Source organism: Cottoperca gobio, chromosome 21, assembly GCF_900634415.1.
Source record: "Cottoperca gobio chromosome 21, fCotGob3.1, whole genome shotgun sequence".
NCBI lineage: Eukaryota > Metazoa > Chordata > Actinopteri > Perciformes > Bovichtidae > Cottoperca > Cottoperca gobio.
This window is the reverse complement of record NC_041375.1, coordinates 11,168,716-11,189,887: the sequence shown is the minus strand read 5'-3', so window position 1 is coordinate 11,189,887 and position 21,172 is coordinate 11,168,716. Positions and strand designations below refer to the sequence as shown.

Sequence of the window (21,172 nt, the reverse complement as noted above, 5' to 3'; positions counted from 1 at the left end):
GACGCTCAGGGACAGACACACAAACACACAAGTTCCCAGAGGATTCTCCACAGCGCCCATACATACCCAGGGATTTCAAATCCCAGACAAAAGGCTCTTCCATGCAGAAGAGCCAACTGGGACAACCAGGAGAGACCCCCATAATAACCCAGGATAGAGGCCTCTTCTGGTGGCAGGCAGAGGGACACTGAGGGCCTTCAGCATGCCAAGGATCAAGGCCGTAAGAGGACAAGAGTTGGGGCACAAATTCCCCACACCAAGACCACACCATGAGTCACTTATGAGACAGAAAGAGGCTTTTAGAGACACATACTCAGACACACGCATATATAATTGCATGAACACATAAACAGGATGGTGACACAAAAACAGACCGAGAGAGCTTTTAGCAAGAAGATGTTCAGATTTGCAGCACCAGCCAGACTTTCTGCTTTTATGTGTTTGTGGTTTCCTCTGTCTTTATTTAAACCAGTTTAAAAATGACATACACAGTGTACATTATCATGTAATCCAATAGCAATATTCCGATGACTTTAGCTTGTCCTGGAAAAGTGAACATTTCGCCAACAACCACACAACATCATTCAATGCAAAAAAATGTCTGTGTAGTAGATGAATGAAACCAATGGCCAACAAGGAAAGCCATTGCAGTTATGTTTTCTTTGTGGGGTCTTAAAGGGGCATTTTTAAATTTGGGATATTTCATTTGTATAGTTTAGGGCTTTTCTAGTGTGAGCTCTACAGTGTGAGGCAGGAATCAAATATTAATGTCACAAAACAAAATTTAGTGTGTAAAGTCTAAGTGCTGATTGGACTTATCATGCTTAAAGAAAATAACCAGTTCCGAGCAACATTTCCTCCCAACTGATAAAAACATGGACTTAATAATCCTCCATGTGCATCCGATGGATAATTTACTGTAGCACATACATTATGTTGACTCATTAGACGCTAAAGTCGCATAAATAATATTCAATGTACATGGCATCTGTTGTTTCTGAAGTTCCCTGAAATATATACTTGTTGGAGGACAACTGGAATTATTGAATTTCCACTGCAAGGTTTTTAGCTTAAAGGGAAACTTTGAAGGAAGAAAAATGAGATGGTGGTTGGAACTGATGCACTGACAGATCCTACAAATACTGATACCAAAAGAGAATAATATCATAAACTCTCTGTTGAGTAGCTACAACTAAATTTATGTTACTGCATCCTGTGATAAAGCTCGAATAAAGCCAAGACATATAAACACAGTACTGATGACAGATATGATGTGGGAGTTGCTTTAGGAATAATATTAAGTAATACAGTTAAGTTAAGGCTAGTATATCTATACAAATCACTCAAGAAAGGTGGATATGTGAAGAGTTTCATGATATTAGGTAATGACATGGTTCATACGAAGGAAACCCTTGCAGCTCATTACTTTAAATCAACCTAACAGTCTTTTTCCCCGGTCTTTGCCCGCACTGCTCTCTCTGCCAACACATACCACTGTGTCACACGGTCGTGAAACCAGGGGCCCAAAGTTTCCAAAGTGTTGTTCCCGAATCATGCATCCTATATATTTGAATTCTTAGGGAATGTTTTTGTGATATTCTTGGGAATTCCCAACCGGTAAACTTCCCAGAAGAAGAGAGATGTTTCATATTTAGAAATCCCAGGCTAACTGCGTGATCTTCTTGTCGCTTTAACCGGCTAAAGGGGCGCTCTACAGCCAATAAAGCTTTTTCAAGTGCACTTTGTCGCGCTAGAATTTGTGGGAATACACTTCGCTGATTGTTTTTGCATGTTTTATCATTGCAATCTAAAAAGCAGAGAGAGAGCTTTCTATCCACTTTAATTTGGGCTGTTTATTTAGTCTTAGATGGAAGGAATGCTGGCTGAAACACTGTATTTACAAGACTTCTGCTGTACATCTCCTGTTTTTGGGTCTGTAGGAGTTTGCATCTATGTGTGTGTGTGTGTGTGTGTGTTATACAGGCTATAATTTGCTACAGCTTTGTTTAGATTGTCAAAGCAGAAAGCAGCACAGAGGCCGTATTAAATTCTAGCATTGCTCTGGTGACACACTCACACACTTACACACGCACACACACACACACACACACACACACACACACACACACACACACACATGGATAGTTCACAATCACACAATTTGTCGGGCTGCAGTAAAGATAGGTGTCAGACCTGAGTTTCTGTCTCTGTCTCCACACACACACACACACACACACACACACACACACACACACACACACACACACACACACACACACACACATACACACACACGTTTACACACACAAAGGTGTTTGTGGCATTCTTGTGTGTGATTTTCAGGGGATCACATGCTGTCCTGAACATGGAACGGTGACAAGCTGCGAGTAGATTTATAGTTGTGATGAAGAGTTGTCCCAGTGCAGGTCTGGTGTATCAGTTACCTCACACATATAGCAGTTTAAAAAGCTTTGTGCGCTATAAAACTCTGATCCACTCCATTAATTGGCCTGCAGTTTCTTTTGGACGCTGCTTGTGCGTGTGTGTGTGTGAATGTCTACTTGTTTTTATGCTGTTGCCCGTACCAATGAGTGCCTCTTTGTAACTAGGTCTATAAAATAAGGATTTGACTATGCCTGCAAAACGATTTGGCCTTGGATGATTTTTATAGGCTTGGCTATGTTGCAAAACATGTAGCTCATTTTGAGGATTGTTGAAGTCATCTCTAATAGGTTGTAATTTAGATTTAAGATAGGACTACTCCAATTTTCCCCCTATTTAGCAGTTTGTTTCATAGCATCAAATTAGTTCTATAATCATGTGATTGCAAGCCTTTCCGCAGCACAGATTACTTCAGCAATGTTCACCCTGGACAATTCAAACGTGCTATGAGGCATGGACAGAGAAAATAATGTAATGCAAAATGTTGTTGAAGAAATAATTTAGCTTTTATTTTATTATAGTAAAGCAAAAAAGCAAATTGTTTTCATACTTGTGATAAATTATGTTGTCCTCTCCTGATAGTGAACATTAGGATGAAAAAATACACTTTAATCCCATTTATTATGACTTTTATTTAATAATAATAGAGTCAAATTAAATAAACCAAAAAGTAAAAGGATAAATATTATTGCATCTATCATATTTTATGCATGTTATAAATTAGTGTACAGTAGTAAATGGGAAACACACTAAAAGGCAAATTATTCTGTGTTTCACATTAACTCAATACATTTTCATGAACATTTTCTTCTTTCTTTTCACTAATTATCTTTGATTGATAGATATTTTTTTGTTTCACCTATCAAATGTATATATTTCCCAACAGCTGTTTAATTACATAAGTAACACTTGACGATGACGGAGAATACTACGGCACAAAACAAATGACTAACAAAAACCTAACTATGAAAATATCTCTGCACAAAGCCAAAATAAAAAAGGGCTACTTTCTATCTGTTCTCTTCTTCATCTCCCTCCTGTTTTTTCATCTTTTCTCCACCATTTGTCTTCCTTCCACATCTGGAAACAATATGCTGCATGCAGCCCTGGTGTGTAAATCCTCCAGTTGTTTATCAGTGGAGATCAGTAGGAGAGAAGTCATAAAATAAGAAGGATATAATTCATCAGATTGGAAAGAAAGCTGCCAAACTGTCTGGGAAATGTGTGGGTGTGTGCATGTGTGTGTTCATGCATATAATGCTTACTGTGTATTGTATTCATTAACAGTTCGAACCCAGACTAAACTGTAGTATTTTTAAAATATTTAAAAAAATGCAACTGTCTCATCAATAATTCCTTTCTCTGTCCTTCTCTTCTTTTGTTCGGTTTGTCTTCAGGAGGAGCAGGAGACCAGCTACACCATCCTTCGTGCTCGGGGTTGTAATGTGACTCTAAATGGTCTGAAGCCCAACACCGCCTACCTGCTGCAGATCAGAGCTCGCACAGCTGCCGGATATGGAGCCACCAGCCCCAGTTTCCAGTTTGAGACTAGCCCTGACTGTAAGTTCAGCTCAGAATAGTATAGTATAGTTTTATAGTAATTATTTTACTGCTGAAGTTTAATATATGGTTACTATACTGTCCTATCATAAGAAATAACTTATAGTGAATAGTGACATTATTGAGCCATTCTTACTGGCTATTTTTATGTCCTGGGTTTCAGGAGCTGTAGTGTTGAATTATCCCTGAAAGATAATTGATATGTGTATTTTAACGAGAGTCATAAAATAAAGTTTAACACTGCTCATTAACTGTTGCTCTCTGTCTTTCAGCAGCCTTCTCCATATCCAGTGAGAACAGCCAGGTTGTTCTGATTGCCATTTCCTCCGCCGTGGCAATCATCCTGCTCACTGTGCTGCTCTACGTCCTGATTGGCAGGTCTGTCGGCCAGTTATTTGATTTGATTCTTGAGTGTTCACTGCTCCGATCACAGCAGTCCTTTTGCTCTCTCCCTTCAGTGGTACCTGCATTTTGATTGTATATGTATTTTTCAAAAAGACTGCATACTATATTTAGATGTTTCAGCAAAAGTTTTCTTCTGTTTCTCCTCTCTAATTATTTTACCATACACTGTAAGAGCAGCAGCAGCAACAGCATAGTATATAGGTGTGTGTGTATATAAGAGAAAACTAAGAATTGTGTGTGAGCATGTGTGTGTGTGTGTGTGTGGGGTGGGGGTGGGGGGCTAGAATTGGCAGTCAGTACTGTTCAGAGAGAGTATAAATCCATGGCTCATTATAAGACTTACTGATCCTCTCTTGGTTTATAAGAGCTGGGATTACACACACACACACACACACACACACACACACACACACACACACACACACACACACACACAAACCCGCACACAGCTCTCGCTAGTCTCTAGGCTGGGCCAACGGGTGAAGTCTTATTGGAAGATGTGGCACTACTTATGACCTTTCTCTGTTTGGTTTGGCAGGTTTTGTTGCCACAGCAAATCCAAACATCCTGATGAGAAACGACTGCACTTTGGCAATGGCCACTGTAAGTACTGCAACCTGTTCTTGTGAGTTTTTGACTGGTTTTCATCTATTCTCTCAGAACTTAACTATTCACCGAATAGAATCACAGCTAGCTAGTTCAATTATAGATAGTTTGATAGTTACAATCGGGGAGATGTTTTTCTCACAGCGTTTTGACAAACAGTGGTTCTTTCGGAGCAGCTATTCCAGAGCTTGAAGTGGTTTCCCCTTTAATTCGGTTCAGACGGTTTCCTGGCCAATTTACGAACAAATCCTGGAAGCTTCATTTGGATAAAAAACAAGATTAGAATGCGCTCTTAGACAGCTAGAGTAAGAACTGAGGCTATTAAACTAGGCCTAAACTATCTTTAATTATGGAGTTTACTCCAGAGAAAGTCTATTCCATTGATATATTTTTGACTAGTGACAGAAAAGTCTGACTCACGGTTTATAAATTGACATTTTCCGTATGAAAAATATCCAAAGTAACAACCTCTGATGTGAGCCAACGCAGATGGACTGCAGGTTTAAATTAACTCCTGGTTTTTTGCTCCCTCTCTGTTGCTTGCTTCCTTTATTTATATACAATATGTTATTTATTAGGAATACTCCTCCCTTTAACCTTGACCCAGGTATTGGCCCCCACGGCTGTCCACTACATCATGAATAGTTTAGATGGGTCAGATGTAGAGCATACATTTCTCCACAGGGACTAATAAAGTACAACTTTATTAGTGTGGTTGTACTGTATTACTTAAAGGATAGCTTCACATTATATTTTCAAGTCTGTCATAAAACATATGCTCACATGCACATATGCAAGTCCTCCTTTCTGTGCAAAAGTTAGGATTATTGTTATAAATGAAACCCTATCAGGGGGAAATACAAAGAGGTATTTTTGAAAATGTTGAGAAATTCTTTATAAGTTGATTTGTTTGTTTGTATCACAAACCGGCTGTATGCATCATGGATCGGAGGTATGACATATCGTTAAATTTAGCAGAATCTGTAGCCACTTTTATTCTAACACATAATTTGATTGTGTGTGTTTCAAAACTCAATTATTGAGAGCATGAAGACTACATCATCTTCAATGTTTTGGTATTGTCGCCCAGTGTTCGGTGTAGACATATCATCAATTATCTTCAATATGTTTTGAGTGTGTTCTTTCATATTAAAGCCAAACACGAGCAAGGTGATATGTCCTTACAAAGCCGTTAAAATGTTCCGAGGACATATGGATGTACGGACACACACAGAGTTTTTAAACAGTCAATAACTGATGCAACCTGCTCTCTCCTGCTGCAGTGCGTCTGCCGGGTATCAGGACCTATGTGGACCCCCACACGTATGAGGATCCGAGCCAGGCTGTGCACGAGTTTGCAAAGGAGCTGGATGCCTCCTGCATTGCAATCGACAAAGTGGTGGGAGCAGGTAAGAATGGACAAAAGGAAAATGCTTGACCACATTTTGCTGCATACACAAACACCATACAGGTTATTTCAACCAAGCAAAGTCAAACTAATACTAAACCTACATTGCAAAATTACAAAACTAAAGCTATTGCTAAACTGAATAAAGTATGGGGCAAAAATGTAATTTACATGGGCTCAGATCACCGGTTTGCTTGGGTCATAAAAGGGAATGTGTATCAGTGCGGAAAACAGATGCTGAAAACTCTAAATCTACATCAAAAAGTGTAAAAATAGAAAGTACCTTAAGAGAAATAAATGGTTTCTTCTTTTCCTAGACGTCTTCTTTCCCACTCTCACCTCACAGTAACTTCACTTTCTCAATCTTTTTCACGCTCTATTTTAATGACAAAGACACACCAAGTCCTCAACCACATATAGAGGTGCATGCAGAGTTCCCATATATCTACATTTTCAGAGCAGCGGGTTAGTTTAACTGTGTGTCATATACTGCACAGCTGGGAATGAGAAAGCATTTAAAGCCTCAGCTTGAAGTCCTTTTTTTCCAGCCCTCCTCTATGATGGAGGGAGAGATGGTGAATTCAAAGTTTTTCCGCTCACCTGGTTAATTTCTACCTCTCCTCTTTCATCTGTTTTCTCTTCATTTCATTCTTTCTTCACATTTTCCACAGGCAATTGTCTGATGCTCTAATTCTGAACCAAGTGTAATGATCGCAACAGTAAAACAAGCTTCCTCTCCTCTCCTTGTGTACTCCCTGATAACTTGAGCAGGAGTGCAGACGGGAGGGTGATGCATTGTGATTCATGTCGAGTGCAGGCAGAGTAGATGGAAAGTAAAGCACACGGCACATAACAACAGGCCGGTCTCCAGAGTCCCTCCAGCCCTCCACACTGTAAAGCTGTCAGGATGGCCTGAGAGTCTAATACCTGACTCCACACTGGACTACGCTAAACTCCACAATGCATTCTTCATAGTACAAAGCAGACACAAAGCATATGAATATCTAGGGCTGCAATGATACACTGGTAAATATTGGCCTATTTATTGGAAATCAGATATGGACAAGTCAGTGTTATCCACCTCTGGTATCAAGTGTTTGTGTTTGTATTCATTGTCGAATGCATCAATGCTACACTGATTTTATTTGGGAATCCCTTCTCAATATTTGCTTCTAAACTGACATTTGGATTTTACACAATTAATCCTTAATTACAGGCCAATTACACAGAGGTGGTGGAGAGTTACTAAGTGTATTTACTTGGTATTGCATTAGTTGGTTGTTGTGCATATCAACTGCTTTTTCTGAGTACTTTACTTTTTGTACTTTATGTATATTTGCATGCTAATACTCTTGTACTTTTACTTTACTTGACTTTATTTTGTAACAGAGCATTTCTTCACTGTGGTATCACTTCTTTAGGACTTTGTCCAGCTCTCTACATTTACATTTCATTTAATTGTACAGGCATATAAAAAGAGATTATAATTAATGGACAATATTGTATTGGTGATATAAGAATGAATCCGCTGTGTGTTCCTCCCTCTAAAACCAATATCAGTTGAACCCTAATACCCTCACGCACAGTTGAGTTCACACTGAAGTAGGCTACACTACAGTATACTATACATTTTTAATGTGCACAGTGCATAGCAGAGACAAAGTATTTATTTTAGTCTCCACGCTCACATGAAGTTCAACATCCCATTGTGCAATACGTCTAGTTTGTTTATCTATGCTGGAAAGCAACTGTGAAATCATGTTCAAGGGTTATAATATCTTAATTTACAAAAAAACATTAGGTGTCACTTGGGGCACACTGTATTTGGATAGTCCAATGCTGAACTTAGCTTGAAAATAACACATTTGTTCATTGAAACCTTTAATACAAAATGATGATTATTGTGTTAGCATTCGGCAACGTCTGCTCCCTTGAGATTCTGACACTAATTGCTTTTGGGACACACTGTGTTGTTGCTATGTGAGTGCTAGTGCTAGTTCTACAGTGATTAAAATACCAATGTGATCACAGTAGTTGTAACCAGTACATCAGTAGGCATATCTTAGAATATGGACAGAGAATCCTATATACATGTTGTAAAAGCATGAAACCCTCTATAAGAAAACCCCATGAGTAATAGAAAGTGTTGGAACGCAACTATTAAAGGGAGTGTGACTTCAGATCTCTAAATCTATTGTAACACAAGTAAATGGGAAGTGATCACCAGAGGTGAACATTAAAGCTTAAGCCATGATGTAAACATTTTCGTCCAGAAGCTTGAATACAGGCGCCCACCTGTGTGATTATTACGTATATATATATAAGCACTCTGAACAATACACGACATACCTCTTTGTTCTTCATTCCTGCCTCGATCCCCATCTGTACCTATTAAAGATGTTAACAAGACTCTGATCTTCTTGCCAATCTATGATTGTGTGTTAAAAGACAGAACACATGCTCTGCTCTTCTTACATGGGTCAGACTTTAACATCAAAGAGGGATACCTTGCTCTACTCAGAGCAGGAAAGGGGTGAGCGTCCCTAATCAAGCCTTATTAGAACAAGATCTTCTTTCTCAGAGTGACCACATGAAAAAGGTGCCTCGGCCTGGCTGGTCCGTCCACTGCTGAGGGCCAGAAAAACAGGCATGCATTTGGTATTTAGACAGGGTGTAATTAGTCTGGCTTAAGTTCTTCCAGACCCCTTCAAGTCCAATGTTTGACCCATGCTCTCTGATCCAGCGCTGCTCTGGGAAATGATTGCACTAGACTCTGAAAGAGATGTGCACATGTCTTAGCTCTGACATCACCTTACATGAGCACATTCAATATTCATATACATTATGGGGTAAAACACAGTCACACAGAAATACACACACACAGACACACACATTCCACTCATCTTCTACAGTCCAGCCAAATCCCCGTCACCAGCTGTGACATGGCTGGCTGCCTTTGAAGTGGCCAGCCTGCCTACAGGGCTTACAGTACCTGGTGAAACTCACAAAACACACACACACAGGCATGGGCTGATGTAAACACACACACATCCCCTCACCAGCAAGGAATGCTAATTCATCTCTCCCAGAGTGGATGTTGAGTCATGTTTTGTTTTAATACGATACTGGAGGAAAGTTGAAAGATCACTATGAGTTGTTATTTGGACTGTGGATTCGGGTGGATCAGTTTCAAAGTTTATTACAGCACATGGTGTCATTACTATAATTAGTGGTCATAACACATAATTATGCAATGATCTCTCTCCAAAGTCAATAAATACTTTCCCTGATTAATGGGAGTTAAGTAATGACAGGGGTAATCATCAAGATCCTCTTTGAACAGCATCTTTGACTCTAAGCGGTTGTTGCATCTGTTGAAATCGTATGACACCTCAAACAACAGTGAAACTGCATTTCTAATTCAGTGCACAAGAACCGCACGTACAGTACTTCTGCTTCATGCTAAGCTTCTTAGCAATGCTCTCAATGTTGAAGCTGACCTAACCATGAATTAAGTCACACACACTCAGAGGTTTCCAGACAAGGCAGCTAGTTCAGTTACCCAGTAACTGCAACAAATGGACAAATATTTGGACCATTTCTTAGAGATACATGGTCATAAAGTATTTCCATATTTGTATCATCATAAGACAAATCAAACTCATAGCATTACATTTGAATCACAGTGCTTTATAAACAGTAACAGTAGGATAGTAAGTACTCAGAGAACTGTTATCCTGACTTTTATATGTTTGAGAAAAAAATAAAAATAAATGTTGCATCTTCCGTTTATCTGTAGGTGAGTTTGGCGAGGTGTGCAGTGGTCGCCTGAAGCTGCCCAGCAAGAAGGAGATCTGTGTGGCCATCAAGACTCTTAAAGGAGGATACACAGACAAGCAGAGGCGGGACTTCCTCGCTGAGGCGTCAATCATGGGACAGTTTGACCACCCGAACATCATCAGGCTGGAGGGGGTGGTAACACGCAGTAAGTGCTTCATGACTTAAATGCTCATTGTAGGAAATTCAATTTGTGAAAATCTAATCAATTAAGGTTTTACTTAAAGTTCCTCTAAGTGATCCAGTTATGGTCAAGATGTGTGTATTCTCTTAAAAATGTAATATTAATTTTATAAATTGTAATTGTTGAGATTTTGGCAATTGGAAGAAAATGCTTAACAAATAGTTTGAGCACAAGAGCAGAGCAGAATAGAGTCAAATAAAATAGGGTGGTTTAAAAGAGAAGGGAGATATTATTTACATTCACATTCCATCACAGATTTGAAATCCAGAGAGTCTTTTTACCGATTCCAGATTTGCAATTGTCTTTGACAAATGGCTCTAAAGTGGCCGACACTTCTGTGGAGTTTTATTGAGTTGCCTTGGTGTAAATCTCTGCAGATCAATGTGCTCTGATCAAAGCCTGTGTCCAAAGCGAGCATATATCCATAAATCCATATCTCTGACTCGCTCCCCTCTGGGCCTCTTTATAAGACTATCATTAGCACACAGAAGGCCTCTTTAAAAAGGAATGACTGCAGAAAAAAGGAAATAATGAGTCTGAACTTTGTCGCTGAAAAACGGGCCTGGCCTCTATCTCTCCCTGCGGCACCAGGCTTGTTAAGTAGTTCTGCCAGCCTGCTTATTCTAGAGAGTAGAATAAAATACATTGAGAACTTCTCTTATTTTATTGTCTCCGATTTTGGAGTCCTCTTATTCTGTCTCATTTGTTCTTCTTTTGTTGTGCAATCTCGGTGCCTTTGTTGCTCCCTACCTCTTAAATGATTTTAAATTCAGTGAATTCTTTTACATCTTCTAATCAAAAAGAGCATCGCCAATTATTAAAAATGTAATGTGCAAACAGCAACGTGCAGAACATTCAAACCATAATGTGTTAATGGATTAATGGTCCTTCTTTTTCTTGTCACACCTTTTGTCAATAAATACCAAAATATTTTTTAAAGACACACAAAGAAAAAATGACTGATTTGTAAGGAAAGCACATTAACTGACAACTTCAGCTTTGTTTGTACCTTCTTATTATTCAGCTTTGAACACAGCACATGAAAGTGAAGGTTGTTTGTGTGTGTAATTCCTCATCATTGAGACTGTTTGCGTAATACATCTTACAGTGCACCACTCTTCCTATTAATGTCCAGCCTTTGAAAAATGCTGCAATAACACAAGACTGTGGTTTTGTGTGTGTGTGTGTGTGTGTGTGTGTGTGTGTGTGTGTGTGTGTGTGTGTGTGAGAGAGTGTGAGTGTGAGTGTGTGTGTAGGTGTGTGTGTGTGTGTGTGTGTGTGTGTGTGTGTGTGTGAGAGAGTGTGAGTGTGAGGGTGTGTGTAGGTGTGTGTGTGTGTGTGTGTGTGTGTGTGTGTGTGCGTGTGTGTGTATACATGGCATTTGGAGGGATACCCTAAACACATGTGCGTGAGCTGGAGCAGCATAAGTGCAGGGCATAGTTTTAGGAGGGCCATTTGATATGCTCTTACACACACCTACACACACACACACACACACACACACACACACACACACACACACACACAGACACACACACACAAACTGCCGTAGGGTGATTTATTAAGCTGCTCCTGTTAATTCTTAATAATCCTGAGACTTTCACACCCCATTTACCTTGCTGCTGCTTTTGGCTGATCCACAGGCTGCATTTTTGCAGTTGCGCCCACACACGCACACACACACACTCACACACACACACACACACACGCACACACACACACACACACACACACACACACACACACACACACACACACACACACACACACACTGGTGTTCACAGAATAAAGGGGCTTTGGGGCCTTTATCTTTGCTGCCAATGTTGAAAATAGAGAGAAAGAGGGAAGGGAAGAGGGCGGGTGTGTGTGTTCCCATCTGAGACTATAAAAGCCGTCCGCTGGTAAACGGAGTGATCCATCACAGCCTTTTAGGGACAGGGAGTGGGTGGAGGGGGTTTTACTGTAGCTGTGCCTGTGTTTGAATGATGAGAGATTGTTTACTGTAATTTTAAGAGAAAGTGTTGCAACTAATTTAGACTTTAGAAGTTAATTCTCTTTTTCTACAGAGGGAAAAAAAAGCAGAAAAGTGTGTGTCATAGTGAAAACTTACATGAGGGGGAAATTGAGAAGGAAAAAATGTTTGTTTAAATTAAGGTATACTATATGATTCATGATGATGATCACAAACTGGAAGTCATAGTTTATTTTTTTTAATCTCTACGACCCTAACTTAACTCAAGCACACCCTCTGTCTTGGCTCATTTACTTCAAGCTGTTTGTTGGGCCAAATAGGATTTTTTCTGATTGACTCATAGGGGCATTTTGATTTGTAATCCACACCAGATCTGCTTTGATTTAATTAAAGATATTGAGTCAGACGACTTACATCATTACTTTACTAATTTGTTTTATTTTTCTTCCATTGAGAGTAAAATAATAGTTTTTTTAAACAAGCAATTCTATCACCACTCAGCCTGTCATCCCCGAAAAAAAGTCTGTGTCTCGCCAGATGTGGGGAGGGTTTGCATTAATAAATGCAAGAGGGATAGAAGGAATAGGGAAGTATGGGGTGACGGGGATGGGGAAAGAGAGGCAGGGATGATAGAGGACAGGTAGGTTAATGAAAGGGGGCAGGGGGAGGAGGGGGGAGGGCACATTAATCAGAATAAAATGGAGAAGAAGCATACGGCCGGTAGTGAAACAGGGAGAACAAAGCCATCTGGGACACAAACAAGTCCTGACACCGACTGTTCCTTTAACAATGGCTGATTTAAAGGTTTCTTAAAGAGTTTTTCTTTTTCCCCCCGTAATAAACTTTGTGTTGGCCGTAGTCTGATCAGGTACAGATGATATCAGGCGGGGTGGATTTACAACCAGATCTTCCACAGAAATAAAGATGTCACACTTTGACAGCTGACCTGCTGGGGCCCTAAAACTATGACTAGGATCATTTTATTCTGATGTGTGTGTGTGTGTGTGTGTGTGTGTGTGTGTGTGTGTGTGTGTGTGTGTGTGTGTGTGTTTGACAGACAGAGAAGAGCTCAACCTGGTCCCTATCAGGGCTGATGTACGTCTGCTTTAAGTCAAGCTACAGCCCTCCCTGTTGACTCCTTATGACTTTGCCAGTTTCAGAGAATAAATCTGAAAATAATATAATGTTTTGTGTTTGACGGAATGTTTGGCAAGGTAGTTCTGTTGTCTGCTGCACACACAAGTCATTGCTCTCATTCTAATATGTGAGTGATACAACTGATATGATGTAACCAAATCATGAATCCTCCCCTTCTGTCACAGGTAAACCCGTCATGATTGTCACAGAATACATGGAGAACGGATCACTGGACAGTTTCTTGAGAGTGAGTATTAACATGGACAAACACACACACACACACACAGACACACACACACACACATACACACACACACACGCTGAACTGTGACAATTTACAAAATCAGGTGTTAAAAACTCTGAAAAGTCAATCAATTTACCCTAAAAGTGCAGGGCTCTATGAGTATGAGAGTAGGAATAACATATGTGTGATGATTAACCTTCTGCTTTTAGAATGTTTTTCAGCAGAGATTAAATCTTTCTTTCTGGACCCTAACATAAATCGCATGAAGGATATCTCATGTCATGTTACTTTCACTCAGCAAAAATTTTGCATTCAGTATTATTATTCTGGAAGTAATCACATTGGTCCACCAGTTTTCAGGCTTCTCGATAGATTCCAGTAAATACTGTACCTGAGAATGGATGGTTTTAGCAGTTCTGACTGTTTCAGCTACATTTTCCATACAGGGCTTATCAAATGACATGGTTTTATGAACTGTATCCCAGCTGCTCTTCTGGCCAAGATGGAATTTGATTCTCGCCATGCCTCTGTCTCTTAAAGAGGAACTGACCTGCCTCACTGAAAATAGCCACAGCACAAAAGCAAAGCCTCAACACTGGCATGAAAGCATGTGTACTGATGCCTGTTTTAGCCCTTTTCCACATGTGTCTGCACAGTATCCAGACACATGAAGGAGGAGTAGCTGTTGTTTCCTGACATTTTCCCAGAGTTCTGCACTTCATCATTGCAAATGTGTCATATGTGCATACACACAGACATGGAAATGCATATGCACTGTAGCTTATGTCTGTGTTCTGAATTTGCAAAGCTTTGAAGTGACTAAGCCAGGTGGTCTGGCCTCTAATTGCTCGAGACGAAATGGGAGGTGAGGTGGACCCAGTTGGTTTTCAAAGGAAAACACACTCATCTTACACTCATCTTGCAAATGACGTGCACTTTGACAATCACGGAGCAAACCAGTGCGTGTGTAAAGCAATGGATGGAATTGCGAGTGAACGCAGCCAAACTACTCGCTCTAAAATTATAAATGTGGCCGAGTTCAAACCCTCAGCAAAAACTACTATGGATAAATAGCAGACAGAGAGATAGAAAGATAGATAGACAGATGTATTTGGTGGATGATCTTAGACCCTTCTCATGTCTCCCTTGTTTATATGTATTTGCCATTCAGACATACAGGCTTACCCAAAAACACTTGCCAGTGTAAACCAGTATAAACACTCCCGCTTGCCAATGCAAACAGAAAAAACAATAGTTTTCTTTGTATCTCATTCAGTCTGTTTGAATGCTGCATCTAACCACTTTGCTAAACATTATTTTATCTTAAAACATCCATTTGAGATCTTAAGGATTTTAATGCTTTTAAATACCATTGTGCCCACATTTTATAACTTTGAATTTAACTGTATGTATTGTACTGTGCATTTAATGCATATTGTATGTTATATGTATAAGTGAAAGCATTTTAACAACTCAGTGTTTCCCTCAAAGAGGAATAGCATTGAAGTACTATATACTCTTGGACATAGTCATGTTTTTTGAAGAATTCAACAAAAATCAGGTCAGTCAACTCAAGATAAAGAGCTCTCATCGGTCATCACATTGGCCTTTTTAATGAATATTCTTTTCTTTCTTCCTTTCTTTTAGAAACACGACGCCCAGTTTACAGGCATCCAGTTGGTTGGCATGCTGCGTGGCATCGCCTCGGGCATGAAGTATCTGTCAGACATGGGCTACGTTCACCGAGACCTGGCAGCTCGAAACATCCTGGTCAACAGCAACCTGGTGTGTAAAGTGTCAGACTTTGGCCTGTCCAGAGTCCTGGAGGACGACCCGGAGGCTGCGTACACCACCAGGGTGAGCTGGAGCACAGACACAATCCAAGGACATAAATGACAGATGAACAAATATGTTGGGCACTGTTCTGGGGCACATCATTTTTTTCTAGGAACATGTTACCTAAAATGAAATGTTATTACAACTCCCTGAACGCAACAATGATACGTGGTACTCTATACGTTAGCTCTAAATTGGCTACAACATCTTTTGCTCTATTTTAAATAAGAATAATCAAATTACTCTCCAGCAAGAATGATCAGAAAAACAAACAGCATTGATGTTCAATGTTGTTATTCTGAAATGGGCTCCACATTTACACCACAGTCCTGTCCTGCTGTCTCTCTCTCACACACACACACACACACACACACACACACACACACACACACACACATATACTCACAAACACACATACATACACATGTTTTATATTCAGGTATACTCAGCAAACCGACACACACACACTCTTCCATTGTCTTACCATGCCAAGGGGGAAGAACACATAAATAAAAGCAGAGTTGTGATGAGACCAACATAAATCCACAGAGCTTTAACTTCCTGTATCACAATACAGCAATGCCAAACACACACCAAGTGGGAAGGTCATAGAGAGGGCCACTCCAAACACCATGAACCCTGAAGGGACACATTACATTGATAAGGAACTCTGTGTGTGTGTGTGTGTGTGTGTGTGTGTGTGTGTGTGTGTGTGTGTGTGTGTGTGTGTGTGTGTGTGTGTGTGTGTGTGTGTGTGTGTGTGTGTGTGTTGTGTGTGTGTGTGCGTGTGTGTTGTGTGTGTGTGTGTGTGTGGTCAAATGCTTTCCAACATTCAAACCAATATTTTATCTGTGTTCCAAAAGTGAATTTAGTTGTTTACTTTCATGTTGTAATTAAAAATGGTACGTGCCAAGGAAACAGTTTGAGACATTGAAAATCCTATTTTTACTTTTTCTTGCGTATTGTCTCCTTCCATATTTATTACTTCAACTTACTGTCTCAGACGACGTTTGCTTTGCAGCTTTGGCCCAACTCTCTTAACTTTTAAGATGATGTCACTATAAAAATTAAGGAACAACAACAGGTTGGGTATCAATTGGTTTGATTTACATGAATGGATTTCTACCTAGCAGCTTCACTGAACTGTGTTTTCTAAGTGCCTTAGTGTTAGAAATCTTCTTAGGATATTTCTTGCAAAACAATTAAATATAATGTTTATGTAAGGAAATATTAACATCTTACGTATGTCACAAAATGAAACATTATCAGCAGACACACCCCACTTCAGGCATTCATGTGTACATTTTGTGTGTGTGTGGTCATTTTCATCCTGAGATTCTGTGGTCTAGGCCATGCGTGCAGCCCCGTTAAACACAGTATAATTTGCTGGCTGAGAATTGCTTGTCAAATAAACAGTCAGTTTGCCATTTACTTTTCTCCCAGAAATACATAATCTGAAATAATAAAACAGAATAATAAACTCTCCAAAGCTACAGTAACTGACAACGCTCTACACGTGCATGTATATTTCCATCCAGCCCTCACTGGAAGTTTCTTCTTCTTCTTATTTTTTCTTTACTTCTCTAGCCTCGGCTTCTAAGGCAAAATCTCTAGTTTTACTTTGTTTCTGTGTTTCTGTGCATGTTAGTTTAGCTTGTGTGTAGTATTCATACATCTTGCACTTTAACCTGGGGGAGCAGGTGGGTACAGAGTGAGTTTAAGAGCTGTGTGTGCGTGTGTGTGTGTGTGTGTGTGTGTGTGTGTGCGTGTGTGTTATTATGTTTGTGATTCTGTGTTGTTTCTTTGTGTGAAACTATTTGTGTGATTGTGTGTTTTTGATGTCTCATACCTTCCCACAGTGTTTCTTTACTGAAAGTATAAGATTGTTTTTTCGAGAGGGCAGTGTGTGTGTGTGTGTGTGACAGCAGCGGGCAAGAGCTCAGTGACTTGGCGGATGTCTCTGTTAGCTTTGGCTGCCATAGGCCTCCTTTCCTCAGCTCTATTTTCATCATTTGTCCTGCTTCTTAGCTAGAATGACAAATGCAGCAGACACTACACTGAGAGGGTATGCAGGAAACGTTAGATTAGGGTTTGATTAATACGTATTTTCTTTCATTCTTTCTCGGTTGAGGCCAATTATTTTTGATTAAAACTGAAAATGACCATACATTTGTTGTTACAATAAGGTTCAGTGTGTATATGATTACTATCAAATCCAATCTTTTAGAAAAATCATATCTCTTGCCGGAATGTTTAAGCTTACAAGTGTGGAGGAGCTAATTGATCAATGTGAAATTCAAAATCTCCTTTGAAGGTTTCACTGCAGATTCCTTTTACGGTTGAGATCAGCATGCTCAGTCCAAACTACTGAGCCCATTGGGTTTGATTTCAGAACAGCTCATAACATTGTTTAAATGTTTCAGGACTTGTAGGCCTTGGCATGTGACATAAACCTATTACACACAATATTAAATCCTGTATGCATCATTCAGTATTAACTTGCAGTCATTTTGTATTTTGTATGCCATCACATTTATATCATAAAACTGACAATTACACATGTCTAACAGTCCATTAACCAAAATGAATTAGCAGAACAACCAGCCAAAGTTATTAGTTAACTAAATGACTTGATCCTTCTTTTACTCTTCGTCTCTCAGGGAGGTAAGATCCCTATCCGGTGGACAGCTCCAGAGGCAATCGCCTACAGGAAGTTCACATCAGCCAGTGATGCTTGGAGTTATGGCATTGTGCTCTGGGAAGTGATGTCATATGGGGAACGGCCATACTGGGAGATGTCCAATCAGGATGTAAGTACTGCCATGTTTCCAAGTTCCTTTAGCAGGGGCGTCTTTGTCCTACTGATGAGAAGTAAGTGAAGCTAACAACAACTGATTTAGATGAGATGTTAAGGGAGGGAGATAAGGGAATCTAGTCCCACAGATGGACTTGTGCTGTTGAGCAAATCTCATCTGTCATTACTCAAATCTTGTATTTTCCTCCCTACATCTAGGTAATAAAGGCTGTAGATGAAGGATACCGCCTCCCCCCACCCATGGACTGCCCGGCTACCCTCTATCAGCTGATGTTGGACTGCTGGCAGAAAGAGAGGAACAACCGGCCTAAGTTTGAACAGATCGTCAGCATCCTGGATAAACTCATCCGTAACCCTGGTAGCCTCAAAATCACAGCCAACACCACATCCAGGTATCAGAAGGATGTTGCACCTTTATTTGTTTTCATTGTTGGGGTTTTTGTGTGCAACAGTACTAATTTCCTGCAGGTGGAGGTACTTTGAATCACATCATTTAAAAAAGCAAGTAGATGAAGCCTAAAATGTGGCTGTTGTTTTCCTAGCTGCTTCTTTCTCCTGCATTGGTTCATGTACCTTGTGCTTGGCTTCTTTTTTGGGACCACCTTTCTCTCCCAGGGGGGGTCGTGGGGAACCAAGTCAAACCATGTACAGTTGTCAATTCTGAACACAGGCAATGGGGCTGCGGCAGACGGCAGCGGTATTATGGAGATGTCAAAGCTCATAACATTGACTAATGATTTCTTAAGAAAGTGAAAATAGGTCCCTTGGAGTTTGCATGTAATTTCCCTGATTGGCTTTTAACACCAGGCGAGCACAGGCTGGCCGACAGAGGCGGCGGCAGTGATTTATGAGAACTGTGTGTGTATGAGTGTGTGTGTGTGTGTGAGAGTGTGGTGGCGGCAGTTGCGCAGCGGGAGCAGCAGGAGCAGCTGCACTCAGCTCCACACACCTCGTTTGTCTCAGGGCTGTCCTGGCTGCCTAATGGAGCACCCCCTCCTCCTCGAAGCCCAGACCAAAGCCTGGGACCTGAGCAGAGCATCTGGAGGCTTCAGGGGTGGGACCTGGTCAGAGTTTACTGTCCCTGCATGTGGATGGAGAGGGACTAGGTCAGTGGGCCAAGGTTGGCTGTCAGAGACTAATTACAGGCCAACAGGAGCCCAGTCAGGGTTAGAGGTCACTGTCTATTCGATTGGCTTTACAGGGTGTCTAAAACATATTACATCACAGGTTATTCTGTGTTCAAACTAAAAAATGTGCTTATTTATGTTCAACAAAACATTATAATGGTTGCAAACAAAATACAAAAATACAACTAGTACTTCTAAATACATGCCAATCAACATACAAGTGCAATGGTCAGTAATGCACTGCAACATATGTAATGGGTTTGAGGTTTACATATAACACTTTTTCCCCAAGGCAAAATTAATAATAACAAGCCTCTGTGAACCACATCTAATGTATTACTCCTCTCTGTAACTCAATTTCATACAAACTCTGTCTGGAGAATAAGGATATTTGGTTGATTTTCAGTAGTTAGGGCCGGGCTGGAAATGGGGTTGGAGTTGAAACAAGAGCTCACCCATTCCCTGATGAGGGGCTTGGGAGAAAGCAACTGAGACTAGGGCCGGGAGCTGCAGATGGAACTGAGTTGAGATCTATGTTGGTGTGGATTTTGGCTAGTAGGGTAAGTTTGGGACTGGGAATGGAAATGGAAAAAGGGTTTCTTTTGGTGAAAGGAAACCACTATAGGGTACTAAATAATGCAGATACGCAAGTAAAGATATACAGATATAAAAAGGCAGATAATAGGGCGACACCATCCATCAGTTGAGTAAATCAAAAATGTGCTCGTTGAGAAAACTGGAGGGTTACAAGATTAGTAATAGGCATTGCAGTTACATAGCCACCAGAGCAATAACTTAAAATGAGATTTACCTTTAATATGTTGAAATGTAAGCTAATTTAAAAAACTAAAACGCTGGCTAGTCATACAAATCAAGAGTTCAAAGTAAGATTTATGCGTGTTTGACTGGAATTAAATCAAAATGTCACACTTGAATCAATGTAGGTTAATAGCTTCCTTCAGACCACCTGAGTAGTATTGATTAAAGCTACATCACATCCATCAAATCAAACCGAGGCAGAGGATACCAAATGGCCACATATCAAAATTAAAATGCAAAGGCTTCAAATTAGGCCTTTGCATTACATCAGTCAAACATCTCCTATAGACACCCTGGGAATTGTCCCAGTAGCACAGTGAGATGTGAATCCCTCCCACTCTGCCCTGCCCACATGTATCTGTTCAAGCTCTTCTCCTCATTCACCTCGCTCCTCCCTTAAAAGCTCCAAAAACAAGAGACTACACAGGCCTGGTTATTAAGAGGTCAAAAGAATGAAAGATAGAGAAGAATAGAGGAATGGAAATGAAACGAGAATGGAGGTAGACTTTATTCTCTCTCCGGTATTTACATTTCCTTCTGTTCGAGTGAATGTTTTCCCGCGTTCTTATATGGTGTTAAGTCCGGGAGGGGTTTTAAACCTCCCTCTGCCATCAGACAGCTGCTTTCTTTTCTCTTTCTTTCCCCTTCATAGCATCCCTCTGTTTCTCTGTTACCTCTCCAATCATCTTGTCTCTTGAGCTGCCGTGAGATGTTGCTGAAAATGTAACAACAAAGGAAACAAAGACAATGATAAGGGAGGGGAAACAAGGTCATTTGCAG

General features: G+C 40.3%; 1 protein-coding gene across 6 annotated transcripts in view; it reads left to right on the top strand.

Annotated features, from left to right (window-relative positions):
* epha3 (eph receptor A3) overlaps nt 1–21,172 on the top strand; it is a 92,762-nt gene that overhangs the window by 60,592 nt on the left and 10,998 nt on the right. For 5 of the 6 annotated variants that reach the window (XM_029458458.1, XM_029458453.1, XM_029458456.1 and 2 more), the window contains 9 exons: nt 3,840–4,002; nt 4,275–4,380; nt 4,946–5,010; nt 6,297–6,422; nt 10,221–10,406; nt 13,737–13,798; nt 15,443–15,652; nt 18,292–18,441; nt 18,645–18,838. In XM_029458458.1, the coding sequence (XP_029314318.1) occupies nt 3,840–4,002; nt 4,275–4,380; nt 4,946–5,010; nt 6,297–6,422; nt 10,221–10,406; nt 13,737–13,798; nt 15,443–15,652; nt 18,292–18,441; nt 18,645–18,838 (1,262 nt within the window). The remainder of the gene's footprint in view (nt 1–3,839; nt 4,003–4,274; nt 4,381–4,945; nt 5,011–6,296; nt 6,423–10,220; nt 10,407–13,736; nt 13,799–15,442; nt 15,653–18,291; nt 18,442–18,644; nt 18,839–21,172) is intronic. The other variant, XM_029458454.1, reaches the window with a different exon arrangement.